Source organism: Macaca fascicularis, chromosome 1, assembly GCF_037993035.2.
Source record: "Macaca fascicularis isolate 582-1 chromosome 1, T2T-MFA8v1.1".
Lineage (NCBI taxonomy): Eukaryota > Metazoa > Chordata > Mammalia > Primates > Cercopithecidae > Macaca > Macaca fascicularis.
The window spans coordinates 206,039,037-206,063,485 of record NC_088375.1 but is presented as its reverse complement, the minus strand read 5'-3'; the positions used below and the strand labels follow the sequence as shown (position 1 = coordinate 206,063,485).

General features: G+C 40.7%; 2 protein-coding genes across 51 annotated transcripts in view; one reads left to right on the top strand and one right to left on the bottom strand.

Annotated features, from left to right (window-relative positions):
• EPB41 (erythrocyte membrane protein band 4.1) overlaps positions 1-24,449 on the top strand; it is a 232,990-nt gene that overhangs the window by 77,995 nt on the left and 130,546 nt on the right. For 29 of the 50 annotated variants that reach the window (XM_065526362.2, XM_074014452.1, XM_074014499.1 and 26 more), the window contains exon 2: positions 18,438-18,915. In XM_065526362.2, the coding sequence (XP_065382434.1) occupies positions 18,445-18,915 (471 nt within the window). In that variant the 5' untranslated portion in view covers positions 18,438-18,444. The remainder of the gene's footprint in view (positions 1-18,437; positions 18,916-24,449) is intronic. The other 21 variants (XM_074014542.1, XM_074014591.1, XM_074014624.1 and 18 more) reach the window with 1 other exon arrangement.
• LOC107128043 (large ribosomal subunit protein eL27-like) lies at positions 13,329-13,788 on the bottom strand. The gene has a single exon (XM_045376459.3). It carries the CDS (start codon positions 13,771-13,773, stop codon positions 13,363-13,365), a length of 411 nt encoding a protein of 136 aa, XP_045232394.1. The 5' UTR covers positions 13,774-13,788; the 3' UTR covers positions 13,329-13,362.

Sequence of the window (24,449 nt, the reverse complement as noted above, 5' to 3'; positions counted from 1 at the left end):
AGAGTCTTGCCCTATCACCCAAGCTGTGGTGCAGTGGCACAATCTCAGCTCACTGCAACTTCCACCTCCTGGGTTCAAGCGATTCTTGTACCTCAGTCTCCCCAGTAGCTGGGATTACAGGCACCCATCACCATGCCTCGTTAATTTTTATATTTTTAATAGAGACAGGGTCTCACCATGTTGGCTAGGTTGGTCTCTACCTCCTGACCTCAAGTGATCCACCTGCCTCGGTCTTCCAAAGTGTTGGGATTACAGGTATGAGCCATCATGTCCAGCCCATGCCTTACTTTTCTTTAAATGTTTTTAGAATTTATTTGTAGTAAGCTTACATGTTTGACTGTGACCTCTTTTCTCAGTATAAAAACTGTTGAAATTAGCTGGGTGCGGTGGCTCACGCCTGTAATCCCAGCACTTTGGGAGACCGAGGTGGGTGGATCACGAGGTCAGGAGATCGTGACCATCCTGGCTAACACGGCGAAACCCCATCTCTACTAAAAATACAAAAAATTAGCCAGGCGTGGTGGCGGGTGCCTGTAGTTTCAGCTACTTGGGAGACTGAGGCAGGAGAATGGTGTGAACCTGGGAGGCGGAGCTTGCAGTGAGCCGAGATAGTGCCACTGCACTCCAGCCTAGGTGACAGAGTGAGACTCCGTCTCAAAACAAACAAACAAAAAAACAAAATTGTGTGAAATTATTATTCTCTGCCAAGGTTTCTGATATGTTCACATCACCAAAAAATTATTGTTTACTGCTCAGAATTCAGTCCACCATAGTAGAGGCTTTTCTGAGAGAGAAAACTGTCATCAAGCTTAGTCAATAATTTTATTGAATACTTTCAGAAAATAGTGGATTATTTGAAATATTCAAATTGGTACTAAATCTTGTGTCTGTGTCAGTATTATATTTTCTGGTGGCCTGCAGTATATTTTTCATACTTAATAATGGTGACAGACAACTGCTGCATCTGTTCCAATTTCCAGCGTTATCTGCTAAAACAATCCATGATCCAGTTCACGTTTGTGATTCCCACTTGTATTCTTACTAGATGATATTTGATAGTTAATTTACTGTAGTTTTCTGGTTAAAGTGAAATTTACCAAAATAATCTTAGGGTATTTGAGTTTAGAAATCTTAAATATTGTTAGATTGAGTTGGCTCTAAGCAACTAAAAATAATAGAGTAAGAAAAGTTCTATACTGTTAACTAAAACCCCTTTGTAGCTAGAAATCATCAGGCTTTGTTTATATTTATCTTGAAATTTTTAAGGCTAGTAAGTGTTTTACGTGTGGTTCTCCTTCCTTTCAGTTACATTTTCATGCTAAATTATTCCATTGTTTTATGTTTTCTGGGAGAGTTTATATGGACACAACACTTTATATAAATAACAGCATTAAAAACTTTTAATCTCAACTTGGAAAGAGAATGGTCATGGTGTGATTGATCTGAAGGTCACTTACCTTATAGCCTCAACTAGACACAATATAATGGAAACTTCAAAGTAGGCTTACGTGGTACTCGAAGAGCTAAAAGTGATTTCATAAAATCCATGCATTGAAGTTGTCCAGTAATGTGAATCATTAGTCTTACTCTTCCTTAGCATTTACTCTTTTTTTTTATGGAGATGGAGTCTTGCTTTGTCGCCCAGGCTGGAGTGCAAAAGTGCGATCTCGGCTCACTGCAACCTACACCTCCCAGGTTCAAACGATTCTCCTGCCTCAGCCTCCTGAGTAGCTGGGATTACAGGTGCATGCCACTATGCCTGGCTGATTTTTGTATTTTCAGTAGAGACAGAGTTTCAACATGTTGGCCAGGCTGGTCTCGAACTCCTGACCTCAGGTGATCTGCCCGCCTTGGCCTCCCAAAGTGCTGGAATTACAGGCATGAGCCACTGCACCCGGCCACATTTAATCTTTTTTTTTCTTCTTCTTCTTTTTTTTCTTTTTTTTTTGGGACAGTCTCCCTCTGTCGCCCAGGCTGGAGAGAAGTGGCACGATCTTGGCTCACTGCAACCTCTAACTTCCAGGTTCAAGTGATTCTTCTGCCTCACCCTCCCAAGTAGCTGGGATTACAGGTGCCTGCCACCACGCCTGGCTAATTTTTGTATTTTTAGTGGAGACGGGGTTTCACCATGTTGACCAGGCTGGTCTTGAATTCCTTACCTCAAGTGATCCACCTGCTTCGGCTTCTCAAAGTGCTGGGATTACAGGCATGAGCCACTGCGCCTGGCTGCATTTACTCTTTAGACAAAATTTTAACACGCTTGGCTATCTGGTTTCTGAATCAGTGTAGATTAGCCAATAACAGATTAGAAGAAGAGACATTGGAAGATGCTTGTTGGCAGGCCACTTTGACATCAGCAAAAAATGTGAGTTAACTCTTCAAATGAGCAAACAGGAAACTAATAAAGGCAGATACAAAAAATTAAAAAGCACAGTATTCAGATATCTTTCTGAAAGAGCTAATCATCCCTGTAGACTTCAGTAGCCCATGAGGACATTAGCACTGCATAGTAATTGAGGTTCATAATGATGACTATATCAATAAAGGCTCAATTATGGTCTATAGATTTAAAAAATGAAACAAGGAAGCATATGATCCATTTCATAAAGATTTCCATCTAGAACGGATCAAATAATAAACTTTGACAGTTTTTTTTCTTTTGAGACAGGGTCTCACTCTTATCACCCAGTCTGGAGTGCAGCAATCACAGCTCACTATAGCCTCGACCTCCCGGGCTCAGCTGATCCTCCCACCTCAGGCTCACCACTCCATACCCACCCCTACCCTGTCCCCGTAGCTGGGACTACAGGTGCATGCTACCATGCCCAGCTAATTTTTTGTATCCTTTATAGAGATAAGGTTTCACCATGTTGTCCATACCAGACTGATCTTGAACTCCTGGGCTCAAGTGATTTGCCTGCTTAGGCTTCCCAAAGTGTGCTAGGATTACAGGCTTGAGCCACGGCACCCAGCCCACTTTGACACTTAAAAGGAATAAAACTCAATTCCGTGGAAATGATTTTTTTTTGTTTGTTTGTTTCACATCATCTTCATTGATGCTCAGTAATCATTGATCCAGTAGTGTATTTTCTGGGAGGGCCCGGGCCCAGGTGGTGTACTTTTAGACTATATTCAGACATCTTCTAAGTATATGCCTGAATTCTCTAGAGAAGTAAAGAATGCATTTTCATCTTCTTAGAAGAAGATGAGTAAGTCTGTTTATTTAAAAATATCTTTGAATGAGTTGATTCAGCGGTATTAGTCACCATAGAAATGACTTAAATTAAAAACCAAGTTTTTGAAAACAGCATGATCATGCTGAGTGACATTCCTGATTCACTCAGTGTGGCAAGTATTTTTTTTTTTTTTTTTAGACAGAGTCTCGCTCTGTTGCCCAGGCTGGAGTGCAGTAGTGTGATGGTGATTCACTGCAGCCTCTAACTCCTGGGCAGGAGGAGGCAGTTCTCCCACCTCAGCTTCCCGTGTAGCTGGGACTACAGGCTCATGAAACTATGCTTGGCTAATTTTTTTTTTTTTTTTCCTTTAGTAGGGACATGGTCTCACTATGTTGCCCAGGCTGGTCTCGAACTCCTGGGCTCAAGCAATCCTCCCACCTTGGACTCCCGAAGGGCTAGGATTACAGGTGTGAGCCACTGCAAGCCTTTATAAAGAGTAATTTAAGATCCAAATAATTTCAAGAAGATAGAGGAAGAATTCTGAAGAAACTCTTCTGTAAATTTTAAATTACCATTTTCATCCAAAGACCACATTGGTGATTATCCTATTCTAGAGGTGCTAATTAGTGTACTTAAATTGAGTTAGAAAGGGAAGATACTTTCCTGTGGTTTTGGGGGATTGATTTTTATCGGGAAAGAAGCTGTTTTTTAGCACAGTTTTGAAACCTTTGTATTTGAACATATTTTCTTTCTGTCTGAAAGAATGTCACTAGATTCTGTTCTCTGACTAGAGAAGTAAAAGGGCCTATTATCCTTCACTTTTGCTTTCCCCCCCTTATTCTCCTAATCCAAATGGTAACTCTGAATCTATAATGTAGCCTTTCTCTGGTGTCCACGGGGATACTGGGGGTAGAGGAGAAATAATATACCCTTTAAAAAATAACCCATTTATGTAACTATTCTAATGTCCCTTTTGTTTATTTTTATTTTTCAAAGACAGGGTCTTGCTCTGTCAACCAGGCTGGAGTGCAGTGGTGCAGTTATACCTCACTGCAGCCTCAAATTCCTGGGCTCAAGCAATTCTCCTGCCTCAGCCTCCCAGGTAGCTATGACTATAGGCATGCAACACCATGCCCGGTTAATATTTTTATTTTTATTTTTTTAAGAAACAGGATCTTGCTATGTTGCCCAGGCTGGTTTGGAACTCCTAGTCTCAAGTGATAGTCTTGTTTTGGTCCCCCAGAGTGTTGGGATTATAGCTGTGAGCCACTGTGCCCAACCCCTTTTGTATTCTTTCTTCTTTCCTTTTTGTAAAATCTTAGCATTGAATTCAGTTAATGTAAGGACCCACTTACTGGAAGAATCCTTTCTCTGGCATCTACAACAGATGGGCATTCTGCTTGTATGAGTAGTTTTGGTGATAATAAGCTCACTATTCCCAAGCAGCTCATTTAATTATTAAGAATTTCTTCCTTTTATTTTATTTAGATGAAAACTAAGTCTTTGTAATTTCTGTGGACTAATGAATTCTACCCTTAGGAGTCACATGAAATTCAGCAGGTCTTGAAATTTGTTAGAGCAGCAATCACTTTCCTGCTTTGAATTCTCTTTTTCTAGGCGAAAGGTCCCAATATCGTTCAGTTATTTATTTTATGACATGGTTTCAAATTCCATCATTATCTTCTATCTGTAACAGATTCTTTCTCTCTAAAATAGATTACTGTATGTAAAATAGAACGTAAGATTTAAGATGTAGTATAAATACTGAGAACTGAGGGGCTATTACTGTCCACAATCTTCAGATAGAGAATCAAATTCAGGAGGTCGGAGACTAAGTTTGTCTTTCTTACTAGAGTAGCCCCACTACTTACTCTAGGAGTGCTCTGGTCACTATAAGTCTAGAAATGCAGATAAAGATTGTAAGCTGTTTTAGAATTTCATTTCTGTTGGGCCATGTTCAATCAAGGACTTAAGATCCTTTTTAGTGTGTGAACTGTTGTCAAATTGGGTAACCTCCAAGGGCGGAGGTTAGTGAGGTAGGCAAAAGCCAAATCATTCTAGGATATAATTTAAGTGAGAAGTGAAGAAGACTCATACAAACATAATAGCAGTAGAGAAGCTGAAAAATAGACTGGTTCTAAATATATTTTGGTAGTAGACTGTATAGAGTTAATAGATGAATTTGGTTAGGAAGGGAAATGGAGAAGGCTAAGAGAATGACAGCCCTTATGATTCTGCTTTGAGATACTGGATGATATGATTGAGCCACTTATGGGAACAGGAAAAACAGAATTAAGAATTTTATTTTGGGCATGTTTTATTGAGATACTTGCCAGATATTAATCTCTCTTCTCTATTTTATTTCGGTTTTTTTTTTTTTTTTTTTTTGAGATGGAGTCTTACTCTGTCACCCAGGCTGGGGTGCCATGGTGCAATCTTGGCTCACTGCAACCTCTGCCTCCCGGGTTCAAGCGATTCTCTTGCCTAAGCCTCCCAAGTAGCTGGGATTACAGGCACCTGCCACCACGCCCAGCTAATTTTTTTTTTTTTTGAGACAGTTTTTTTGCTCTTGTTGCCCAGGCTGGAGTGCCATGGCATGATCTCAGCTCACTGCAACCTCTGCCTCCCAGGTTTAAGTGATTCTCCTGCCTCAGCCTCCCAAGTAGCTGGGATTACAGGCATGTGCCACCACATCCGGCTAATTTTGTATTTTTAGTAGAGACAGGATTTCTCCATGTTGGTCAGGCTGGTCTCGAACTCCTGACCTCAGGTGATCACCTGCCTCAGCCTCCCATAGTGCTGGGATTACAGGCATGAGCCACCGTGCCTGGCCAATTTTTTTTTTTTTTGTATTTTTAGTAGAGATGGGGTTTCACCATGTTGGTCAGGCTGGTCTCGAACTCCTGACCTCAGGTAATCCACCCGCCTCAGGCTCCCAAAATGCTGGAATTACAGGTGTGAGCCACTGTGCTCGGCCTTATTTTGGTTCTGTTACCATTTATCAAAGTGGTCCAAAGGAGGTATATTATAAAAAAATGCCTTTAGGCTCCAATATGCAACTGCCGGCATTAATAAGAAGTGTGCTAGTGAGAATAAGCTAGAGAAACTAAGGGCAGCAGGAGTTCTTAAACCTTGGTTGCAAGGCTTTTCAAGTTTCTGTGCTCAGTATTGATTTCAGCTTCCCTAGGGATTCCTATTGTGAATATTCACTGATAACCTGAATTTACCCAGTCATTTGTTGAATTTCCCTCAGTCTCTAGCCTCTTCTGCCTCCACTTTATCTACTTCCCTACTTTTGCTTTCAGTGGCTCTCAGGAATCAAGTCCCAACAATTTAGCATGATATTCAAGTCGTTTTATAATGTGTCTTTGCCTGTCTCTTCCTGTTTCATTCCATCTTCACGTACACTCTGGAAAGAGTAAAAAAAGAAATAGGTACATGAGTCGGAAACTTGAGACTGGTGGAAATAGAGGTGGTCTTGGCCAGATTGAATAGCCTGTGTGTAACTTCTCAACAGATAGGGGTTTTGTTAACAGAGAAGCATCTCTGGGGTAGAAGCATCTGAAGTACTGTGTTTTACAGAGACAGATACTAGCCTGAGAATTTATAACAGAATCATCACCATGTTTAATGGTTTCATTAATGCATGACTCCAAGATCTAAAAAATCTAAAATGTTTTTTAACCACCCAGAGTTTATTTTCTGGGAAATGAGAATGTCTACCTTGTAGAGTGGTTGTAAGGCATGTAGAATAATATGTGGCATTTAGGTACTCAATACATGCTAGCTGCTATTATTATTGTTGCTTTTGGAATCTAATTTTTTTATTTTTGAGAGATAGGGTTTCACCTTGTCACCTGTGCTGGAGTGTAGTGGTAGGATCATGACTCACTGTAGCCTTGACCTCTGGGCTCAAGTGATCCTCCTACCTCAGACTCCCAAGTAGCTGGGATTACAGGGGCATGTCACCACACTTGGCTAATTTTTTATTTTTTGCAGAGACGAGGTCTTTCTATGTTGCCTAGGCTGGTCTCAAACTCCTGGGCTCAAGCTATCCTCCTGCCTTGGCCACCCAAAGTGCTGGCGTTACAGGTGTAAGCCACTGTGCCTGGCCATGGAATTTTAAACAGTAGCTCTATTCTAACCTTATCTCCCCCTACTGCCCTATTGTAGCCCTATTTCAGCTAGTCTGGAATTGTTACTAGTTTCTTTGGACTTAAAATGTTCTTAACAATACTGGTTCTCCTGCGTGGAATTCCATTTGCCTATTGCACTTCAAGTCTCTTCCTATTGACATCTATAGTCCTCCCTCAAAGCATTATTTATTTATTTTTTGAGATGGAATCTTACTCTTTTACCCAGGCTGGAGTGCAGTGGTGCCATCTTGGCTCAGTGCAACCTCTGCCTCCTGGGTTCAAGCCATTCTCCTGCCTCAGCCTCCCAAGTAGCTAGGATTATAAGTGTGCACCACCATGTGCAGCTAATTTTTGTATTTTTAGTACAGACAGAGTTTCGCCCTGTTGGTCAGGCTGGTCACAAACTCCTGACCGCAGGTCATCTGCCTGCCTTGGCATCCCAAAGTGCTGGGATTACAGGTGTGAGCCACTGTGCCTGGTGGTTTTTTTTTTTTTTTTTTTTTTTTCCAGTGAGCTAATTTGAAGAGTAATACCTAGCATTAAATCATCAAACTTCATTCCTAAATGGTGATTATAAAGGAAATTTTGTTAATGCTGCCAAACTGCAATGTTTTTGTGAAGTTTTTCACTCAAGAAGCATTAATGGAGCACTGACTCAATGTTACAAAGAGATGTTAAAAAAGAAAGAAACCATTCAGTCTTTTCAGTCTGCTCAGTATGTTTTTCTTTTTTCTTTTTTTTAAGGTTTGATTTGTCTGAAATTAACAGATGCACACTTTTTTTGTTTTGTTTTTTGGTGACGGAGTCTTACTCTGTTGCCCAGGCTGGAGTGCAGTGGCGTGATCTCCGCTCACTGCAAGCTCCACTCCCCGGGTTCATGCCATTCTCCTGCCTCAGCCCCCGGAGTAGCTGGGACTACAGGCGCCCGCCACATGCCCGGCTAATTTTTTTTTTTTTTTTGATATTTTTAGTAGAGACGGGGTTTCACAGTGTTCGCCAGGATGGTCTCGATCTCCTGACCTCGGGATCTGCCCGCCTCGGCCTCCCAAAGTGCTGGGATTACAGGTGTGAGCCACTGTGCCCAGCTAGATGCACACTTTTAAAACAAGTGTATCTTTGATACCAGATGGGGTGTAATTCATAGGGTTTTGAGGATTAGGATTGAGATGGAATGGTAACTCATCACTTTTTCTTCAGTGTTGGGTAGATTCTTTTTTTGTTTGTTTGTTTAAATCAAAAGACCTCTTTCTGACATTAAATAAATGGATACCTCCTTTTGGATTTTATATCCGGAATGAAAATAGTGTCATTTACATAGGGAAGAGCCTGTTTGTAGAGCATTTATCCTGTTTTTGCTGCCTGACTTCTTTGTATCTTTTCCTCTGTACCATCCTACCATTTGTAACACGAAGAACTTGACTGCATGGTATTTGTCCCGAGAAGTTTATTTGAGCTTTTAGTAAGTGATCCATAGGATTTTTTTTTCTTTTTGCTATTTATTTTTTGTTTAATTCATATTAACCTCAGAGCTAACTGAAAGTATCAGCAAACTTTATCAGTTTCATTTTATATTTTCTCTCTCTCTCTTTTTTTCTTTTCTCTTATTAATAGCATTGCTACTGATGTGTACAGGACTGGAAAGAACATAGATGCAAACTCTCCTTAATCATTCATTTTTATGTTTTATCTTGTATAGACTGAGTTGTAGCATCTTTGCTGAATACTGCATTATTTGAATTCCTGATTGTTTTCTAGCATTTAATGTATGGTATTAGCTGAAGTTGGTTTCAGTATGTTTCAGTAGAATTCTTTTGCCTTTCTACCTATGTGCCTGTTCCTTAATTATGTTTTCATTTATTCTTATGTTCAGCTTGTTTTTTACATATGTCCCATTATGTGGCAAAATGTCTCAGTTCTGTACTCATAGATGTTATCCTCTAACTCTTCATATGTCTTAATTGGATTTGGATCATAATCCCAAAAGACACAATCCTAAACACCATAATCCGAAATGTTAAAATCCTGAATGATCAAAATCCCTGAAGCCTAAATCTCTGAAGTCTAAAATCCCTAATGTCTTCAATCCCCAAAATCACAATCACAGGATAGTTGCTTCATGTTAGGCAGAACTATTACTTTATTGTGTTTATTTGGAAATTCAATATGGTTTAAGGAGATGCATATAGATGCCAGGTTGACAAGGGGTAGAGTTATAGACTTAGTTTTAGAGATGTCAGATTGACTGGATTAAGGAATACCTAGAAACCTGGTAAAATATTGTTTGGGATGTGTCTGTGAGGATGTTTCCAGAGGAGATTAGTGTGTAAGTCTTGTGGATTAGGTGGGGGAGATCTGCCCTCATTTTTAGTGGGCACCATCAAATTGGCTGGGGGCCCCAGAAAGAACAAATACAGAAGGCATGGGTGTCTCTGAGAGCTGGGACAGACTTTTCTTCTGCTGTGTTGGATATCAGAACTATAGGCTTCTCAGCCTTTGGACTCAAGGACTTATACCAGTAGCACCCCAGGTCTTGAGGATGAGAGTTATACCATCAATTTTTCTGGTTCTGAGGCCTTCAGTCTTGGACTGAGCTATGCCACCGGCATCCCAGAGTCTCCAGCTTGCACACAGCCTGTTGTGGAACTTCTCAGCCACCACAATCATGTGAGCCAATTCCCCTAGTAAATCCTCCATCATGTATCTATGTACGTATCCTATTGGTTCTGTCGCTCTGGAGAACCCTGACTAATAGAGATTTGGTATTAGAGAGGCTGAATGTCATTCCTTCTTACTGTATTCCTTACAACACAATGAAAGATCTGTGAAATTGTTTCCTCGTAGAAAGGCTGTGATAAGTTAAGGTATGAGGCTACTTAATGGTGAAAGATAGAAGTTCAAAAGCTAATTATTATTGCTGCTGTGAAAGCAGAATGTTGCTTAATTGCAATGGCCAAGCAATAACAAAACTTTCCAATGGACCGCATATACTTACAAAATTTGTAGACCACAACCACTCTCCAAAACAAGTGCAGTGAGTGTTTTGAACGTCATACAAGAATTGAAAATGCATGCGAAAAATACAGGAAATCTCCCCTGCCAAATTATATTCAGTTGTGTACGAGTACTGCCCCTTCACACATTGCCCCTTCATACTTGCCTTTAAAAAACACCCTTCATTACAGAATAAAAAGAATTTGACAAGCTCGGTGACCTTCTGAACCAAAAACTCTTGTCGATATTGAGGTTCCTCCACTGTTGCAAAGCACGTTAAATGGTGAACTATTCTTGATAAGGGATTTGACTGTTGAAGAGGATAGACTTCTTATATTTACCAGTAAATCTAATATAGCAAAACTAGCACATGCTTCACTTTGGCTAATGGATGGTACTTTTGAAACTGTCCTCACTTTTTTTTTTAATCACCTGTATATAATTCATGCCCCCATTGAATCTGAAAATTCTAGAACTTACCTACTAGTTTATGTATTAGTGACTAGAAAAAGTGAAACGCCTTATAAATGTTTGTTTGAAGATTTGGTAGACTTGGCAGAAGAAAATGGATTTTGATTGAATCCCTGAATCGTAATGACAGATTTGGAATGTGGTGCAATCAAGGCTTCTAAAAGTGAATTTCAAGATGTTACAGATAAAGTTTGTTCCATTGAGCCGCAATGCATTTGGCAGAAACTTCAGATGAATGGATTGGCCACATAATACAGCAAGGATGAAAGTTTCAGTTTAAAAGTGCATTGTGGCAGGCTTACGTTATCCTAGCACTTTGGTAGGTCAAGGCCGGAAGATCACTTGAGCCTAGGAGTTCTAGACCAGCCTGGCAACATGGTGAAACCCCATCTGTCCCCAGAATACAAAAACAAATTAGCCAGACTTGGTGGTGCGTGCTTGTAGTCTCAGCTACTTAGGAGGCTGAAGTAGAAGGATGGTTTGAGTTGGGGAGATGGAGGTTGCAGTGAGCTGAGAGTATGCCATCGCACTCCAGCCTGGGCCACAGAGCCAGACCCTGTCTCAAAAAAATAATAATAATAAAATAAATTTTAAAAATTTAAAAAGCACATTATGATGTCACTAGGGGAGGGTTGAGAAAAAAAAAAAAAGTGCATGATAGGTGTGGTGGCTCACTCCTGTAATCCCAGCACTTTGGGAGGCTGAGGCAGGATGATCGTTTGAGCCCAGGAGTTTGAAACTAGCCTGGGCAACATGGTGAAACTCCATCTTTAAAAAAAAAAAATTTTTTTTTAATTAGCTGGGCATGGTTGTGTGTACCTCTAGTTCCAGCTGCTTGGGGGGCTGAGGTGGGAGAATTGCCTGAGCCCAGGAAGTTGAGGTTGCAGTGAGCGAGATTGTGCCACTGCACTCTTGCCTAGGTGGAGTGAGAACCTGTCTCAAAAAAAGTGCGTTATTTTTATTTTTAAAGTGCATTATTTGCCTGCATTGGCATTACTTCCCAGCTGATGATATTCTAGGAGCTTTTTTTTGTTCTTTGTTTTTTGTTTTTTTTGAGATAGAGTCTCACTCTGTCACCCAGGCTGGAATGCAGTGGTGCAATCTCAGCTCACTGCAACCTTGACTGCCTGGCCTCCCAGGTAGCTGGAATTACAGACGTCCACCACCACGCCCAGCTAGTTTTTGTATTTTTAGTAAAGATGGGGTTTTACCACGTTGGCCAGGCTGGCCTCGAACTTCTCACCTCAGGTGATCTGCCCATGTCAGCCTCCCAAAGTGTTGGGATTACAGGCATGAGCCACCGCGCCTGTCCTCCAGGAGCTTTTAATAAATTAAAACTGCATCTGTCTGAAGAAACCAGTGAAGTTACTGACTGGTTCAAAAATAATTATGTGCACAGTAGGATAAGAAGACACACGATGGTGTTTCACTTTGATCACCAGTATTGTTTTCACCAAGTTTGTGGTGTGCATGAGTGCATGTGAAACAAATTTCTGCATGCCTAAAACAACATATAAGCATGGCACAAAAGATGGGAAAATTTAACAGGAAATGCTCATGTCCATGTATGAATCATAGAAGAATTTCAAAAAGAGCAGCACCATGTATAAAATGAATGTGAATGTATTCTCTGAGGAGAGCCATTCTCTAAAAGGAAAAAAGCAGCTGTTCATTGTGATGCAAGACTGCGAAAGTCTGCCTGCTCTTATGGACCGCCTCTGCACAATTGCCCAGAATCTATCACTGTGTAATATACTTTTTCATATGTTGAGTTTTCTTTTTAGTTTTTAAAAGTTTTTTCCCCACTTGTTCAAATTGCCAGCATTATTTTTTACAATTTGCTGTGCTCTGTATTTCATCTTCACATCATTTCCATTACTGGAGGTATAAATTGTATAAAGACTTTTAGAGAGTTTGAATGTGTTTTATGCATTTTTTGCATATTTGCAAACTTGACTCCACAAGGTCCATTTTCACAACATTGACTTCGTGTGTAAGCATTGTGCATGTATGTACACGTATGTTTATTGCGGCACTGTTCACAATAGCAAAGACTTGGAACCAACCCAAATGTCCATCAATGACAGACTGGGTTAAGAAAATGTGGCACATATACACCATGGAATACTATGCAGCCATGAAAAAGGATGAGTTCATGTCCTTTGTAGGGACATGGGTGCCGCTGGAAACCATCATTCTCAGCAAACTATCGCAAGAACAGAAAACCAAACACCACATGTTCTCACTCATAGGTGGGAACTGAGCAATAACACTTGGACACAGGAAGGGGAACATCACACACAGGGCCTGTTGGTGTATGTAGGGTGGGGGAAGGGGGGAGGGATAGCATTAGGAGATATACCTAATGTAAATGATGAGTTAATGGGTGTAGCACACCAACATGGCACATGTATACATATGTAACAAACCTGCACATTGTGCACATGTACCCTAGAACTTACAGTATTAAAAAAAAAAAAGCATTGTGCATGTATGTAAAACACTCTTTGGGTAACTGTAATATATGGTAGCAGCCCATCATGTTTGATTTTTTTTCTTTTTAATTTTTAATAACCAAAACAAAGCATCTAAAACCACAGCTTTTGGAAGGACCACTTTTTCTTGCCTGTCTTGTATCTCTCTTCAAACTTGACCTTGGCCTCTTGTCGGGTCCTGCGTTTATGAGCAGGATCTCTGAAGACATCCTTATTGACGACAGTTTTGTCCAAGGGGATATCCATAGAATGCCTTGTGGGCATTAGGTGATTGTAATTATAAACTTTCACAAAAGACTTGATCTTTGACCTCTTGGCAATCTTCTTCTTGCCTATGGCAGCTGTCACTTTGGGGGGGTAGTGGTCAGTTCCAGCCACCAGAGCATGGCTGTAGGGGCCATCTGAGGTGCCATCATCAGTGTTCTTCATGATGACGGCTTTGCATCCAGAGTAGCGTCCAGCCAGGACAAGCACCACCTTCTCAGGCTTCATGAACTTGCCCATTTCGGCAGCAACCACTTGGGCCTACAGCAAAAAGCCCATCATGGTTTTTGATTGATCTTAAGACTTAGGTTGTTTGTCATGGTATTTCAGATGACTGCAGTTATCTAAGCTATTTTTTATGAATACACCTTGTCTGTTCATAACTTATACCAGTATGACTGTCATTAGTTACACCCGAGTGTTTATGCTTATAAAATAATGTATGTTGTTTTTGCCTATTTTATCATGTAAAGTGGCCTATGAAGTGTTCTGTTGTGTTTTTATGTTTCTCAAATAAATCCCCCTTAAAAATGTAAATAAATATCTTTCAAATTTTTTTTAATTCCTTTTTCCAGAATTATATTTTTGGGATTTTGGTCTTCTGGGATTTCAACACTCGGGATTATGCCATTGAGGATTGTGTCTTTCGAGATTGTGATTGGCTCCTGTCCTAATCATTAATTCCTAAATGTGGCACAGATATCTTATCAATGGAGATACTCAGAACACTGAATCTGGGCGCTTGTCACAACTGGGTAGGAAACCTGGAATCGCCATACTCTATCGTTAAAGATTACAAAGTCTGATTAAGTGCCAAAAAGAGTTCTTAAAAATGTTAGTGGTTCACTTTTCACATTTAATATGTGATTTCACGTTTAATATGTTGCATCATTTGCTTCATTAATTAACAAGCATTTGTTGAGCACTTACTGTGTCAAGTATTTCCCACTGTTCATATTCCACTTGCTAAAAGCAGCGTTTTACAGTCTTTGTTTCTTAGGCATTTTGAGGTACGTTCTCAAAGTGATTGTAATAGTGGTTTTCTGTGCTTCCTACTCAAAATGTGCTCAGTGGGCCAGCAGCATCGGCAATATCTTATTAGAATTGTAGAATCTCAGGCCCCATTCCAGACCTATTGAATCAGACCCCTCATAGTGAAGCAGGATATTTCCCTGACTTCTTCATGGAAATTGTGACAGGCCTACCTTGTTTACTCAGCCTGCCACTCTCAACTCCTCGTGGGAAGGAGCGTGTGAGTGAACAAGGCAGGAACTGGAGTGCACAAGCGCTGGAACCAGCTGGCTGCATTGGTGCTTGCAGGACTCAAGGCCATGCGGGTCCCACAGCAGTATCCAGGGGGCAGTATCTGCATCCCTCGAAGTCCCAGCGGACGTGTTACAGTGCTCTTTTAGCTCTGCCATCCGTGAACAACTTAAGTGTTAGCAGCTTGATGGGCCCTTTACCTTTCTGAGTGAGGCAGAGGTCCAGTGTGACAGCCTTTTGTATCTGTACACATAGCTCCCGTGCTCTTGTCCGGCATCCAGGAAAAATGAGGTCACAGGAATGAACTGAAGAATGGTAAATATGGGGGATTTTATTGCCAATGAAAGTGGCTCTCAGCAGGAAGGGGAGCTGAAAAGGGACCAGGGGTGGGTAGATTCTCTTGCTCTGAAGTACAGCCATCTCCAGCCGAATTCTTCTCCGAAGTTATGCCATCAAACTATCCCTCTGAAGTCAAGCTGCTTCTCTCCAACATCCAGCCGCTTCTCCCTCCCAGCTGAGTCTGGGGTTTTTATAGGATGGGGTGAGGTGGGGCCATGGGTGGTTTAGGAAAAGGCAACATTCCAGCAGGAAAACAGGGATATAAGTTCTCACTTTGGGCTGCAGTTTCATGCTTTTCCGCTTGAGGGTGGGGTTTCGTCAGAGACCCGTCCTTTTCTGCCTAGAATTTCTCTGCCCCCTGTCTGTATCAATAGTGGTTTTAAACAAAAATTTTTTTGAAATTTTCTTTCATTATACTGGTTAAAGTTGAAACAAGAATGTAAGCTCCATGATGACATAGACCTTGACTTGTGTGTCTAGCACCTAGCATCAGTCCTGTGCTAGGTGCCTGATAAGAATTTGCTGAATGAAACAATTAGTATCATGCATTTGAAGTAAATTTACTTGAATAAATTTAGAGAATGCCTTTGTAGTTTGTATTTATCAGATATATTCAGTGAAATCAATTAATTTTTTAAAAAACTTAGGTTTTGTTTTTGTTTTGTTTTGCTTTTGTTTTTGTTTGTTTCTTTTTTTGGGACAAGGTCTCGCTCTGTCACCTAGGCTGGCATGCAGTGGCATGATCATGGCTCAATGTAGCATCAGCCTCCTGGATTCAAGTGATTCTCCTGCCTCAGCTTCCCAAGTAGCTGGTACTACAGGCACACGCCACCCATGCCTGGCTAATTTTTAAATTTTTTATAAATACGATGTCTTACTATGTTGCCCAAGCTGGTCTTGAACTCCTGAGCTCAAGTTATACTCCTGCCTCAACCTCCCAAATTGCTGGGATACAGGCGTGAGCCACCATGCCCAGCCCCAAAAAACTTTTTTTTTTTTTTTTTTTTGAGATGGAGTCTCGCTCTGTTGCCCAGGCTGGAGTACAATGGCACGATCTTGGTGCACCACAACCTCCGCCTCCCGGGTTCAAGTGATTCTCCTGCCTTAGCTTCCTGAGTAGCTGGGATTACAGGCGCCTGCCACGATGCCCGGCTAATTTTTGTATTTTTAGTAGAGACGGGTCTTCACCATACTGACCAGGCTGGTCTCAAAACTCCCGACCTCAGGTGATCCGTCCACCTTGGCCTCCCAAAGTGCTGGGATTACAGGTGTGAGCCACTGCGCTTGGCCTAAAACTTTTATTAATACCTATTATATGTCAAGTACTATTCTAGGCATTGGATATACAATGGTTAAAAAAAAAAAGTCAAGATTCATGTCCTTACAGAACTTTTAGCTGGAGAGAGGGAAGGAAGACGTTTTAGCTAGAGAGAGGGAAGAAAGACAATAAACTGGTAAACAAATATGTTAACAAAATAATTGCAGATAATAAGAGCAGTAGTCCTGTGAGGGTATCTGGAGGCATGAAGGCGAATACTTTTAGCCAGGTTATGTGGGGAGGCCACCTAAGGCCTAAGACGGTAGTGATATGAAGGAGACCAGCCTTCAAATAGCCAGGAGAAGAGCATCGTAAGTAGAGAGAGCAGCAAGTGTGAAGGGCCTGAGGAGGGAATGAGCTAAATATAGTTTGTTCATTCATTCAGATTGTTAACATCCAGATAAAGTTACTTGATTTAGGCTGGTCCAGTGCAGTGGTGCTTACAACTAATTGATCACAACCAGTTATAGATGTCTTTGTTTCTTCTTTACTCCCACTGCTTCACTTCGCTAGCCTGAAAAATTTTTTTTAATTGCTTTATTTAGTACAGAGAAGATGAGAAGACAATGTAAATGCTTTGTGAGTGATGGTGAGGAAGTACTTTTAGTGATAGCAGTGAATCAAAGCAGAAGGTCATCAATAGTCAACTTCATTGCCCAGTGTTTTCAAAGTCCCCACGTGTGTTGGTTATTCTTTAGTAAAGTAGACGTGACAATGCTTGTTGGCTGTTATTGTGAAGCTTGACTGATAATACTGGGATTTTGAGATCAAGAGGCTAGAAGCCAAGATGTTGGAAATATGTAAGGTCAGCTGCGTGCTTTTTCCTCCTCCCCTACGAGTGAATCAACACTTGCTTTCTAAGTTTTTCTTCTGTATCTTCTTTCTCTGTTGTTAGTTTCACTTCCTACTCTTAAAAATGCTGAGCTTTTATCATGGGGAGGGGGAGAGGGGAGGGATTGCATTGGGAGTTATACCTGATGTAAATGACGAGTTGATGGGTGCTGACGAGTTGATGGGTGCAGCACACCAACATGGCACAAATATACTTACGTAACAAACCTGCACGTTATGCACATGTACCCTAGAACTTAAAGTATAATAATAATAATAAATAAATAAAAAAGTAAAAAAAAAAAATGCTGAGCTTTCAAAATCGTATTTATCAGGAGAAAAAAGAGACTGAAAGAGCTTAAAATGGGATACCTCTGGCTGGGCGTGGTGGTTCATGCCTGTAATCCCAGCTCTTAGGGAGGCAGAGGCAGGAGGATAGCTTGAGCCCAGGAGTTTGAGACCTGCCTGGGCAATATAGCGAGACACCATTCTCCACAAAAAGGAAAAAAAAAAGGGATACCTCTGAAAGAGGTTGTAATTTGGAATTGTAACACGAAAACCTAAGGAAATTTTTTGCAATTATTTCAACTGTATACTTGTCATTGCTGTTGTCCAGTCTTACAGCAAACTATCAGAATTTTACTTTTGCAATTTTAATAGAGAAGTCTCTGCATCCTAAGAAATGTAAAGAAAAAGAACAATGAAGACTTGGGGAACTTGTAAATTTCATTGTCTCTTGGGGTGTGGAGAATTTTGCAGGGAATAATTCCTGCAAATCCTACACCTTCAGATTGATACCTTCAAAGGACACTAAACCACGATCCTTTTTTAAGGAAGGATAAAACTGTATTTACTATATACAATTCTAGGCATTGGATTTAGTACGTGATGTATTTCACTAAGGTGGCCTCGGTGGGTACTATTTTAAGCTACTCTCTCTATGTGCATATCTTTAGTGACTCAAGGCATTAATATTTTATTCAGGATGTGTAGATAAGATATTTTTATAATTTAATGGAAAGTCTCATGTTTAATGGGTTGGAATTCTGTTTGTTGGCAATTAAATACCTAAGTATATTAATTTTTTAGGGTTTAGGGTTTTGCCAACAGTATTGCTTATAAGAGCCCCCCTTTTCTATCTTCTTTTTAATAGCAACATCATGACAACAGAGAAGAGTTTAGTGACTGAGGCCGAAAATTCACAGCACCAACAGAAGGAAGAGGGTGAGGGAGCCATAAACTCAGGCCAACAAGAACCTCAGCAGGAGGAATCTTGTCAAACAGTAGCCGAAGGAGATAATCAGTTTGAACAGAAGCTGAAAGCTTCTAATGGAGACACTCCTACACATGAAGACTTGACTAAGAACAAGGAGCGGACATCAGAAAGCAGAGGCCTTTCACGACTGTTCTCCTCGTTTCTCAAAAGGCCCAAATCTCAGGTGTCCGAGGAAGGAGGAGGCAAAGAAGTAGAGTCAGATAAAGAAAAAGGTGAAGGAGGTCAGAAAGAGAGAGAATTTGGAACCAGTCTTGATGAAGAGATCATTTTAAAGGCACCGATTGCAGCTCCTGAACCTGAACTCAAAACAGACCCATCTTTGGATCTTCATTCATTAAGCAGTGCAGAAACACAGGTAAGGATGTATGGATATGGGAGGTGGGCAAAGGAAGGCAGGTTATACACTTTATTTTTCATTTAAGAGTATTTGGGCTGGGCGCGGTGGCTCACGCCTGTAATTCCACCACTTTGGGAGGCTGAGGTAGGCAGATCACCTGAGGTCAGGAGTTCGAGACCAGCCTGGCCAACATGGCCAAACCCTGTCTCTACTAAAATTACAAAAATTAGCCAGGTGTGATGGCGGGTGCCTGTAATCCCAGCTACTCAGGAGGCTGAGACAGGAGAAGTTTGAACTCGGTAGGTGGAGGCTGCAGTGAGCTGAGATTGCGCCACTGCACTCCAGCCTAGGTTACAAGGGCAAGATTCCGTCTCAACAACAGGAAAAAAAAAAAAAAAAAAAAAGAAGAGTATTTGGTTTTATTTCTTACCAGCTAGTTGACTTAGGCATTGATAGTGATAAGTAGCATCATGAAGTTTTATAGTTTCTACTCTATTTGTTTCTTTTTTTTTTTTTTTTGAGACTGAGTCTTGCTCTGTCACCCAGGCTGGAGTGCAGTGGTGCATGGTGCGCTCTCGGCCCACTGCAACCTCCCCCTCCTGGGTTCAAGCTATTCTTCTGCTTCAACCTCCCGAATAGCTAGGATTACAGGCTCTGGGCACCATGCCCAGCTAATTTTTGTATTCTTAGTAGAGACAGGGTTTTGCTCTGTTGGCCAGTCTGGTCACAAACTCCTGACCTCAGGTAATCTGTCCACCTCAGCCTCCCAAAGTTCTGGGATTACAGACGTGAGCCACCATGCCCGGCCTATAGTTTCTACTCTAAAAAAATTAATGTAGTCATTGGAAATTTACTTTTTAAAAAGATACTTACACTTTATATGTTTATATAAAGGGTCTTGCTATTTTGCCCAGGCTAATCTCAAACTCCTGGGCTCAAGTGATCCTCCCACCTCAGCTTCCTGAGCAGCTGGCATTACAGGTGTGCACCACCATGTCTGTCCATTTACTGTTTATAAATCAAAGAATAGAGGAGAAAAAAAAAAGTATCAAATGAATGTGTTCAGCCTATATTTCATTTTATTATAATAATGGAACAAATTGAAGATTTTTCATGAGAAAAGAAAATAAAAGTGAGATGGTTTAGAGTTCATTTTGTGGAATTATTAGGAACAGGACAGTTATCAGCAGATGTGGTTCTTTTACGTAAATCTTCCTAAAATCTGTGTGATGAATTCAAACCATCTGAAGGTGTGTGATAGATTCAAGTCATGTCTACCTTATTTTGATTATCTTCTTTAACTAGATCATATTGTCACAGAGTGTAAGATATAGATGAGGAAGTCTAGCTCTTTCTATCACCTGTGTAATGTATATTAGTCTGGGGCCTTAATTGTGACATAGTGTTGTTAAACTAAACACAAGTTGTGAGTCTGTTTATTTGTCCAAAAAAAAAAAAATAGGAAAATATTAGTACTGTAACTCAGACTATTTTCTAAGAATGTCATTTATTTTCAGCCTTACCATTACAAATTAAGAATTATTTTCAAAGTCTTCTTATTTCTGAAGCATGTGAATATTGTCTGCATTGTTAAAAGTGTAAGTCCTTCTAGAACTCTGACAGTGTTAGCGGGGAAACTGTATAAGTCCTACATGTTTCTGTTATAGGTCTGAGATTTGGATTCTGTAGTTTTATTAGAGTCTTATTAGAATATTACATGTATTTATAGAACTATTACTTGTATATTCAAAGTGCCGAGAGTAAAATTTAGGATAAAATTATAATTACACACTTGCTATTAGTGAAACAAGGTTGCAAACAAGATTTATTATATTGTGTAATAGTTAAGATGCAAGCTATGGAATCCAACTAGAGGGTTCAAATCAAAGAAAAGTGACACTTTTCACTTTGTCAGTTTCCTCCTCTGTACAATGGGGATAATAATATCCACCTCATTTGGGATTGAAAGGGTTAAAAGAGAAAAATGGGTAAAAGCTCTTAAAACATTGCCTGGCATTTAATAAACACTCAATGAATGTTAGTAAATAAACACAAACAGTAAAGGCAAAGAAACCATTCATATCTTAATACTATTTTATTTTAGGAATACCAAAAGAATTAAATTACATTATCGACCAGGTGCAGTGGCTCACGCCTATAATCCTAGCACTCTAGGAGGCCGAGGCAGGCGAATCACGAGGTCAGGAGTTCGAGAACAGCCTGGCCAACATGTTGAAACCCTGTCTCTACAAAAAATATAAAAAATTATCTGGGCGTGGTAGCAGGCGCCTGTAGTCCCAGCTACTCAGAAGGCTAAGGTAGGAAAATTGCTGAGAGCCGAGATTGCGCCATTGCATTCCAGCCTGGGTGACAGTGCGAGACTCCATCTGAAAAAAAAAAAAAAAAATTACATTATCTTTCAGGAAGCCTGGTACTTTCAAGAGCTTTTAAAATTTCCTTCCTTCCTTCCTTCCTTCCTTCCTTCCTTCCTTCCTTCCTTCCTTCCCTCCCTCCCTCCCTCCCTGCCTCCTTCCCTTCCTCCCTCCTTCCCTCCCTCCTTTGTCCTTCCTCCCTCCCTCCCCCTCTTTATTTATTTTCTTTTTTTCTTTCTTTCTTGACAGGTTCTCTGTCTGTCACCCAGATTAGAATACAGTGGTGCGATCATGGCTCACTACAGCCTCAACCTCCTGGGCTCAAGCTATCCTCCCATCTCAGCCTCCTGAGTAGTTGGGACTACAGGTGCATGCCACTATGCCCAGCTAATTTTTAAATTTTTTGGTAGGGATGGTCTTGCTTTGTTCCCTAGGCTGGTCTTGAACTCCTGAACTCAAGCAATCCTCCTGCCTCAGCCTTCCAAAGTGCTGTGATTACAGGCGTGACTACTGTGCCTGGCCTCAAGGGGTTTTTAACTGCTTTTTTTTCCTTCAGCTTTATATAGGGGAAAATCCATATCTTGTTTTAGTTAGCATTTGAATCACAACTTGTCTGTATTGTCTAAAGGTCATAGATTCGTACTCAAGTTGACACAGATGATGGACAAAGTTAATTTTAGATTTAACTAAAATCTCATTCATTAAGATTTAATTCGACCGGGTGCGATGGCTCACGCCTGTAATCCCAGCACTTTGGGAGGCTGAGGCGGGCGGATCACGAGGTCAGGAGATCGAGACCATCTTGGCTAACAAGGTGAAACCCTATCTCTACTAAAAATACAAAAAATTAGCTGGGCATGGCGGCGGGCGCCTGAAGTCCCAGCTACTCAGGAGGCTGAGGCAGGAGAATGGCGTGAACCCGAGAGGCGGAGCTTGCAGCGAGCCGAGATCGCACCACTGCTCTCCAGCCTGGGCGACAGAGCGAGATTCCGTCTCAAAAAAAAAAAAAAAAAAATTTAATTCAGAATTGAAATAAATTGTCCATAGGTATTTGTTTTCATGTGGAGAAAAAGAAACGATATTGTTAATAAAATTTAAAGGAGATATTATTTAAAGGAACAAACTATTTTAGGCCTTTTGAAAACTAATATTTATAGTCAAAACCTTGTGGATCACAGCCTTCTGGATAAAGGTTTATTTGCCTAACCATATTTCTATATATGTAATAGGATTTTATTTAAATGGTCCTTTTTTATCCAGAATTTTTTAAAAAGCGTTTTTGCTTTATATTATAAATATATAAATATATATTTATATTACATATAAGTATATAACATATAAAAATATAGGATTGTACCAATCTTCATCCAGAGGAGCTTGGATTTTTTGGAAGCTTATGTAAATTTTTAATGTTTGTTTATTTATTAATTCAACAAATATTTCTTGAAAACCTACCATGTGTGCCAGACCCAAGGCTAGATATACCTTGGTAAATAAAAACTACAGTATGGTGAAGAGGTTTAAAAAAATGGATTTTGGGGCTGAGTGTGGTGGCTTATGCCTGTAAGTCCAGCACTCTGGGAGACTGAGGCGGAAGGATCACTAGAGCCCTGGAGTTCGAGACCAACCTGGGCAACATGGAGAAGCACCATCTTTACAAAAAATTAAAAAACTAGCTGGGCTTGGTGTCTGTCCTGTAGTCCCAGCTACTTGGGATGTTGAGGTAGGAGGATCACTTGAGTCTGAGAGGTGGAGGCTGCATTGAGCCATGATTATGTCACTGCACTCCAGCCTGGGTGACAGAGTGAGACTCTTGTCTCAAAAAAAAAAAAAAAAGAAAACAAATCATGCCAGACTGGTATGTGACTTATTAATTGTATGATCCTAGGCAAGTTACTTAATTTCTCTGGCCTCAGTTTTATAACCCTGCAGGCCAGGTACTATTATCCTCCCTCTGTCAAGTGGGAGTGTAATAATAGTACCTGCCTCGCAGGGTAGTTATGAGGATTGAGTGAGTTCACATAAGTAGTTTTCTTAGAATAGTAACTGGCCCATTGTAATTGTTGTAAAAATGTTTGGTATTATTATTATTATTATTATTATTATTTTTTTTTTTTGAGACGGAGTCTCGCTCTGTCGCCCAGCCCAGGCTGGAGTGCATGGCGCGATCTCGGCTCACTGCAAGCTCCGCCTCCCGGGTTCACGCCATTCTCCTGCCTCAGCCTCCCGAGTAGCTGGGACTACAGGCGCCCACAACCGCGCCCGGCTAATTTTTTGTATTTTTAGTAGAGACGGGGTTTCACCGTGGTCTCGATCTCCTGACCTTGTGATCCGCCCGCCTCGGCCTCCCAAAGTGCTGGGATTACAGGCGTGAGCCACCGCGCCCGGCCGGTATTATTATTATTATAAAACAGACATGATTTCTACCCTTGTGGACTTCAATAGAAAAGACAAAAAAAGTAGTACATAAAAATAATTATTTATTGTAATAAGTTATGAAGGCACCAGAGTACTGATAGGAAAGACAGTAGAGTGGGCATAGATAGATAGGATAGCCAATAAAGGGTCTTCCTGAGGTTGTAGTGAGAAGGTCATGAAAGATGGGAAGGAGTCTTTTAGATTACTTCCAGTATTTAATGCAGGAGTCAAATAATTCCTTTTTCCTAATTGTCAACCATGCATTCTTTTTTTCTTTTAATTTTTTTCCAGCTGTTACACAAGGAAGTAACATATTCTTTTAAAAGAAAAGAATTAGTTGGGTTTAGATAAAAATATGTCAGTAGTTTTGTTGTATTGAAAGTACAAGTAAAATGTATGCTGGCTGGGCACGTTTGCTCACTCCTGTAATCCCAGCACTTTGGGAGGCCAAGGTGGGCAGATCATGAGGTCAGCAGATTGAAACCATCCTGGCTAACATGGTGAAATCCTGTCTCTACTAAAAGTAGAAAAAAATTAGCCAGGCGTGGTGGCGGGCGCCTGTAGTCCCAGCTACAGAGTCCCAGCTCAAGAGACTGAGGCAGGAAAAGGGCATGAACCCAGGAGGCGGAGCTTGCAGTGAGCCGAGATCGCACCACTGCACTCCAGCCTGGTCAACAGAGCGAGACTCCGTCTCAAAAAAAAATGTATGCCAAAAATGTTATCCTACTTATCGGTATTATTTGGGGATAATTTAAGATTGCA

Coding starts and splice junctions, on each gene's coding strand:
- LOC107128043 (XM_045376459.3), bottom strand. CDS start 13,773: ATGGGCAAGTTCATGAAGCCTGAGAAGGTGGTGCTTGTCCTGGCTGGA.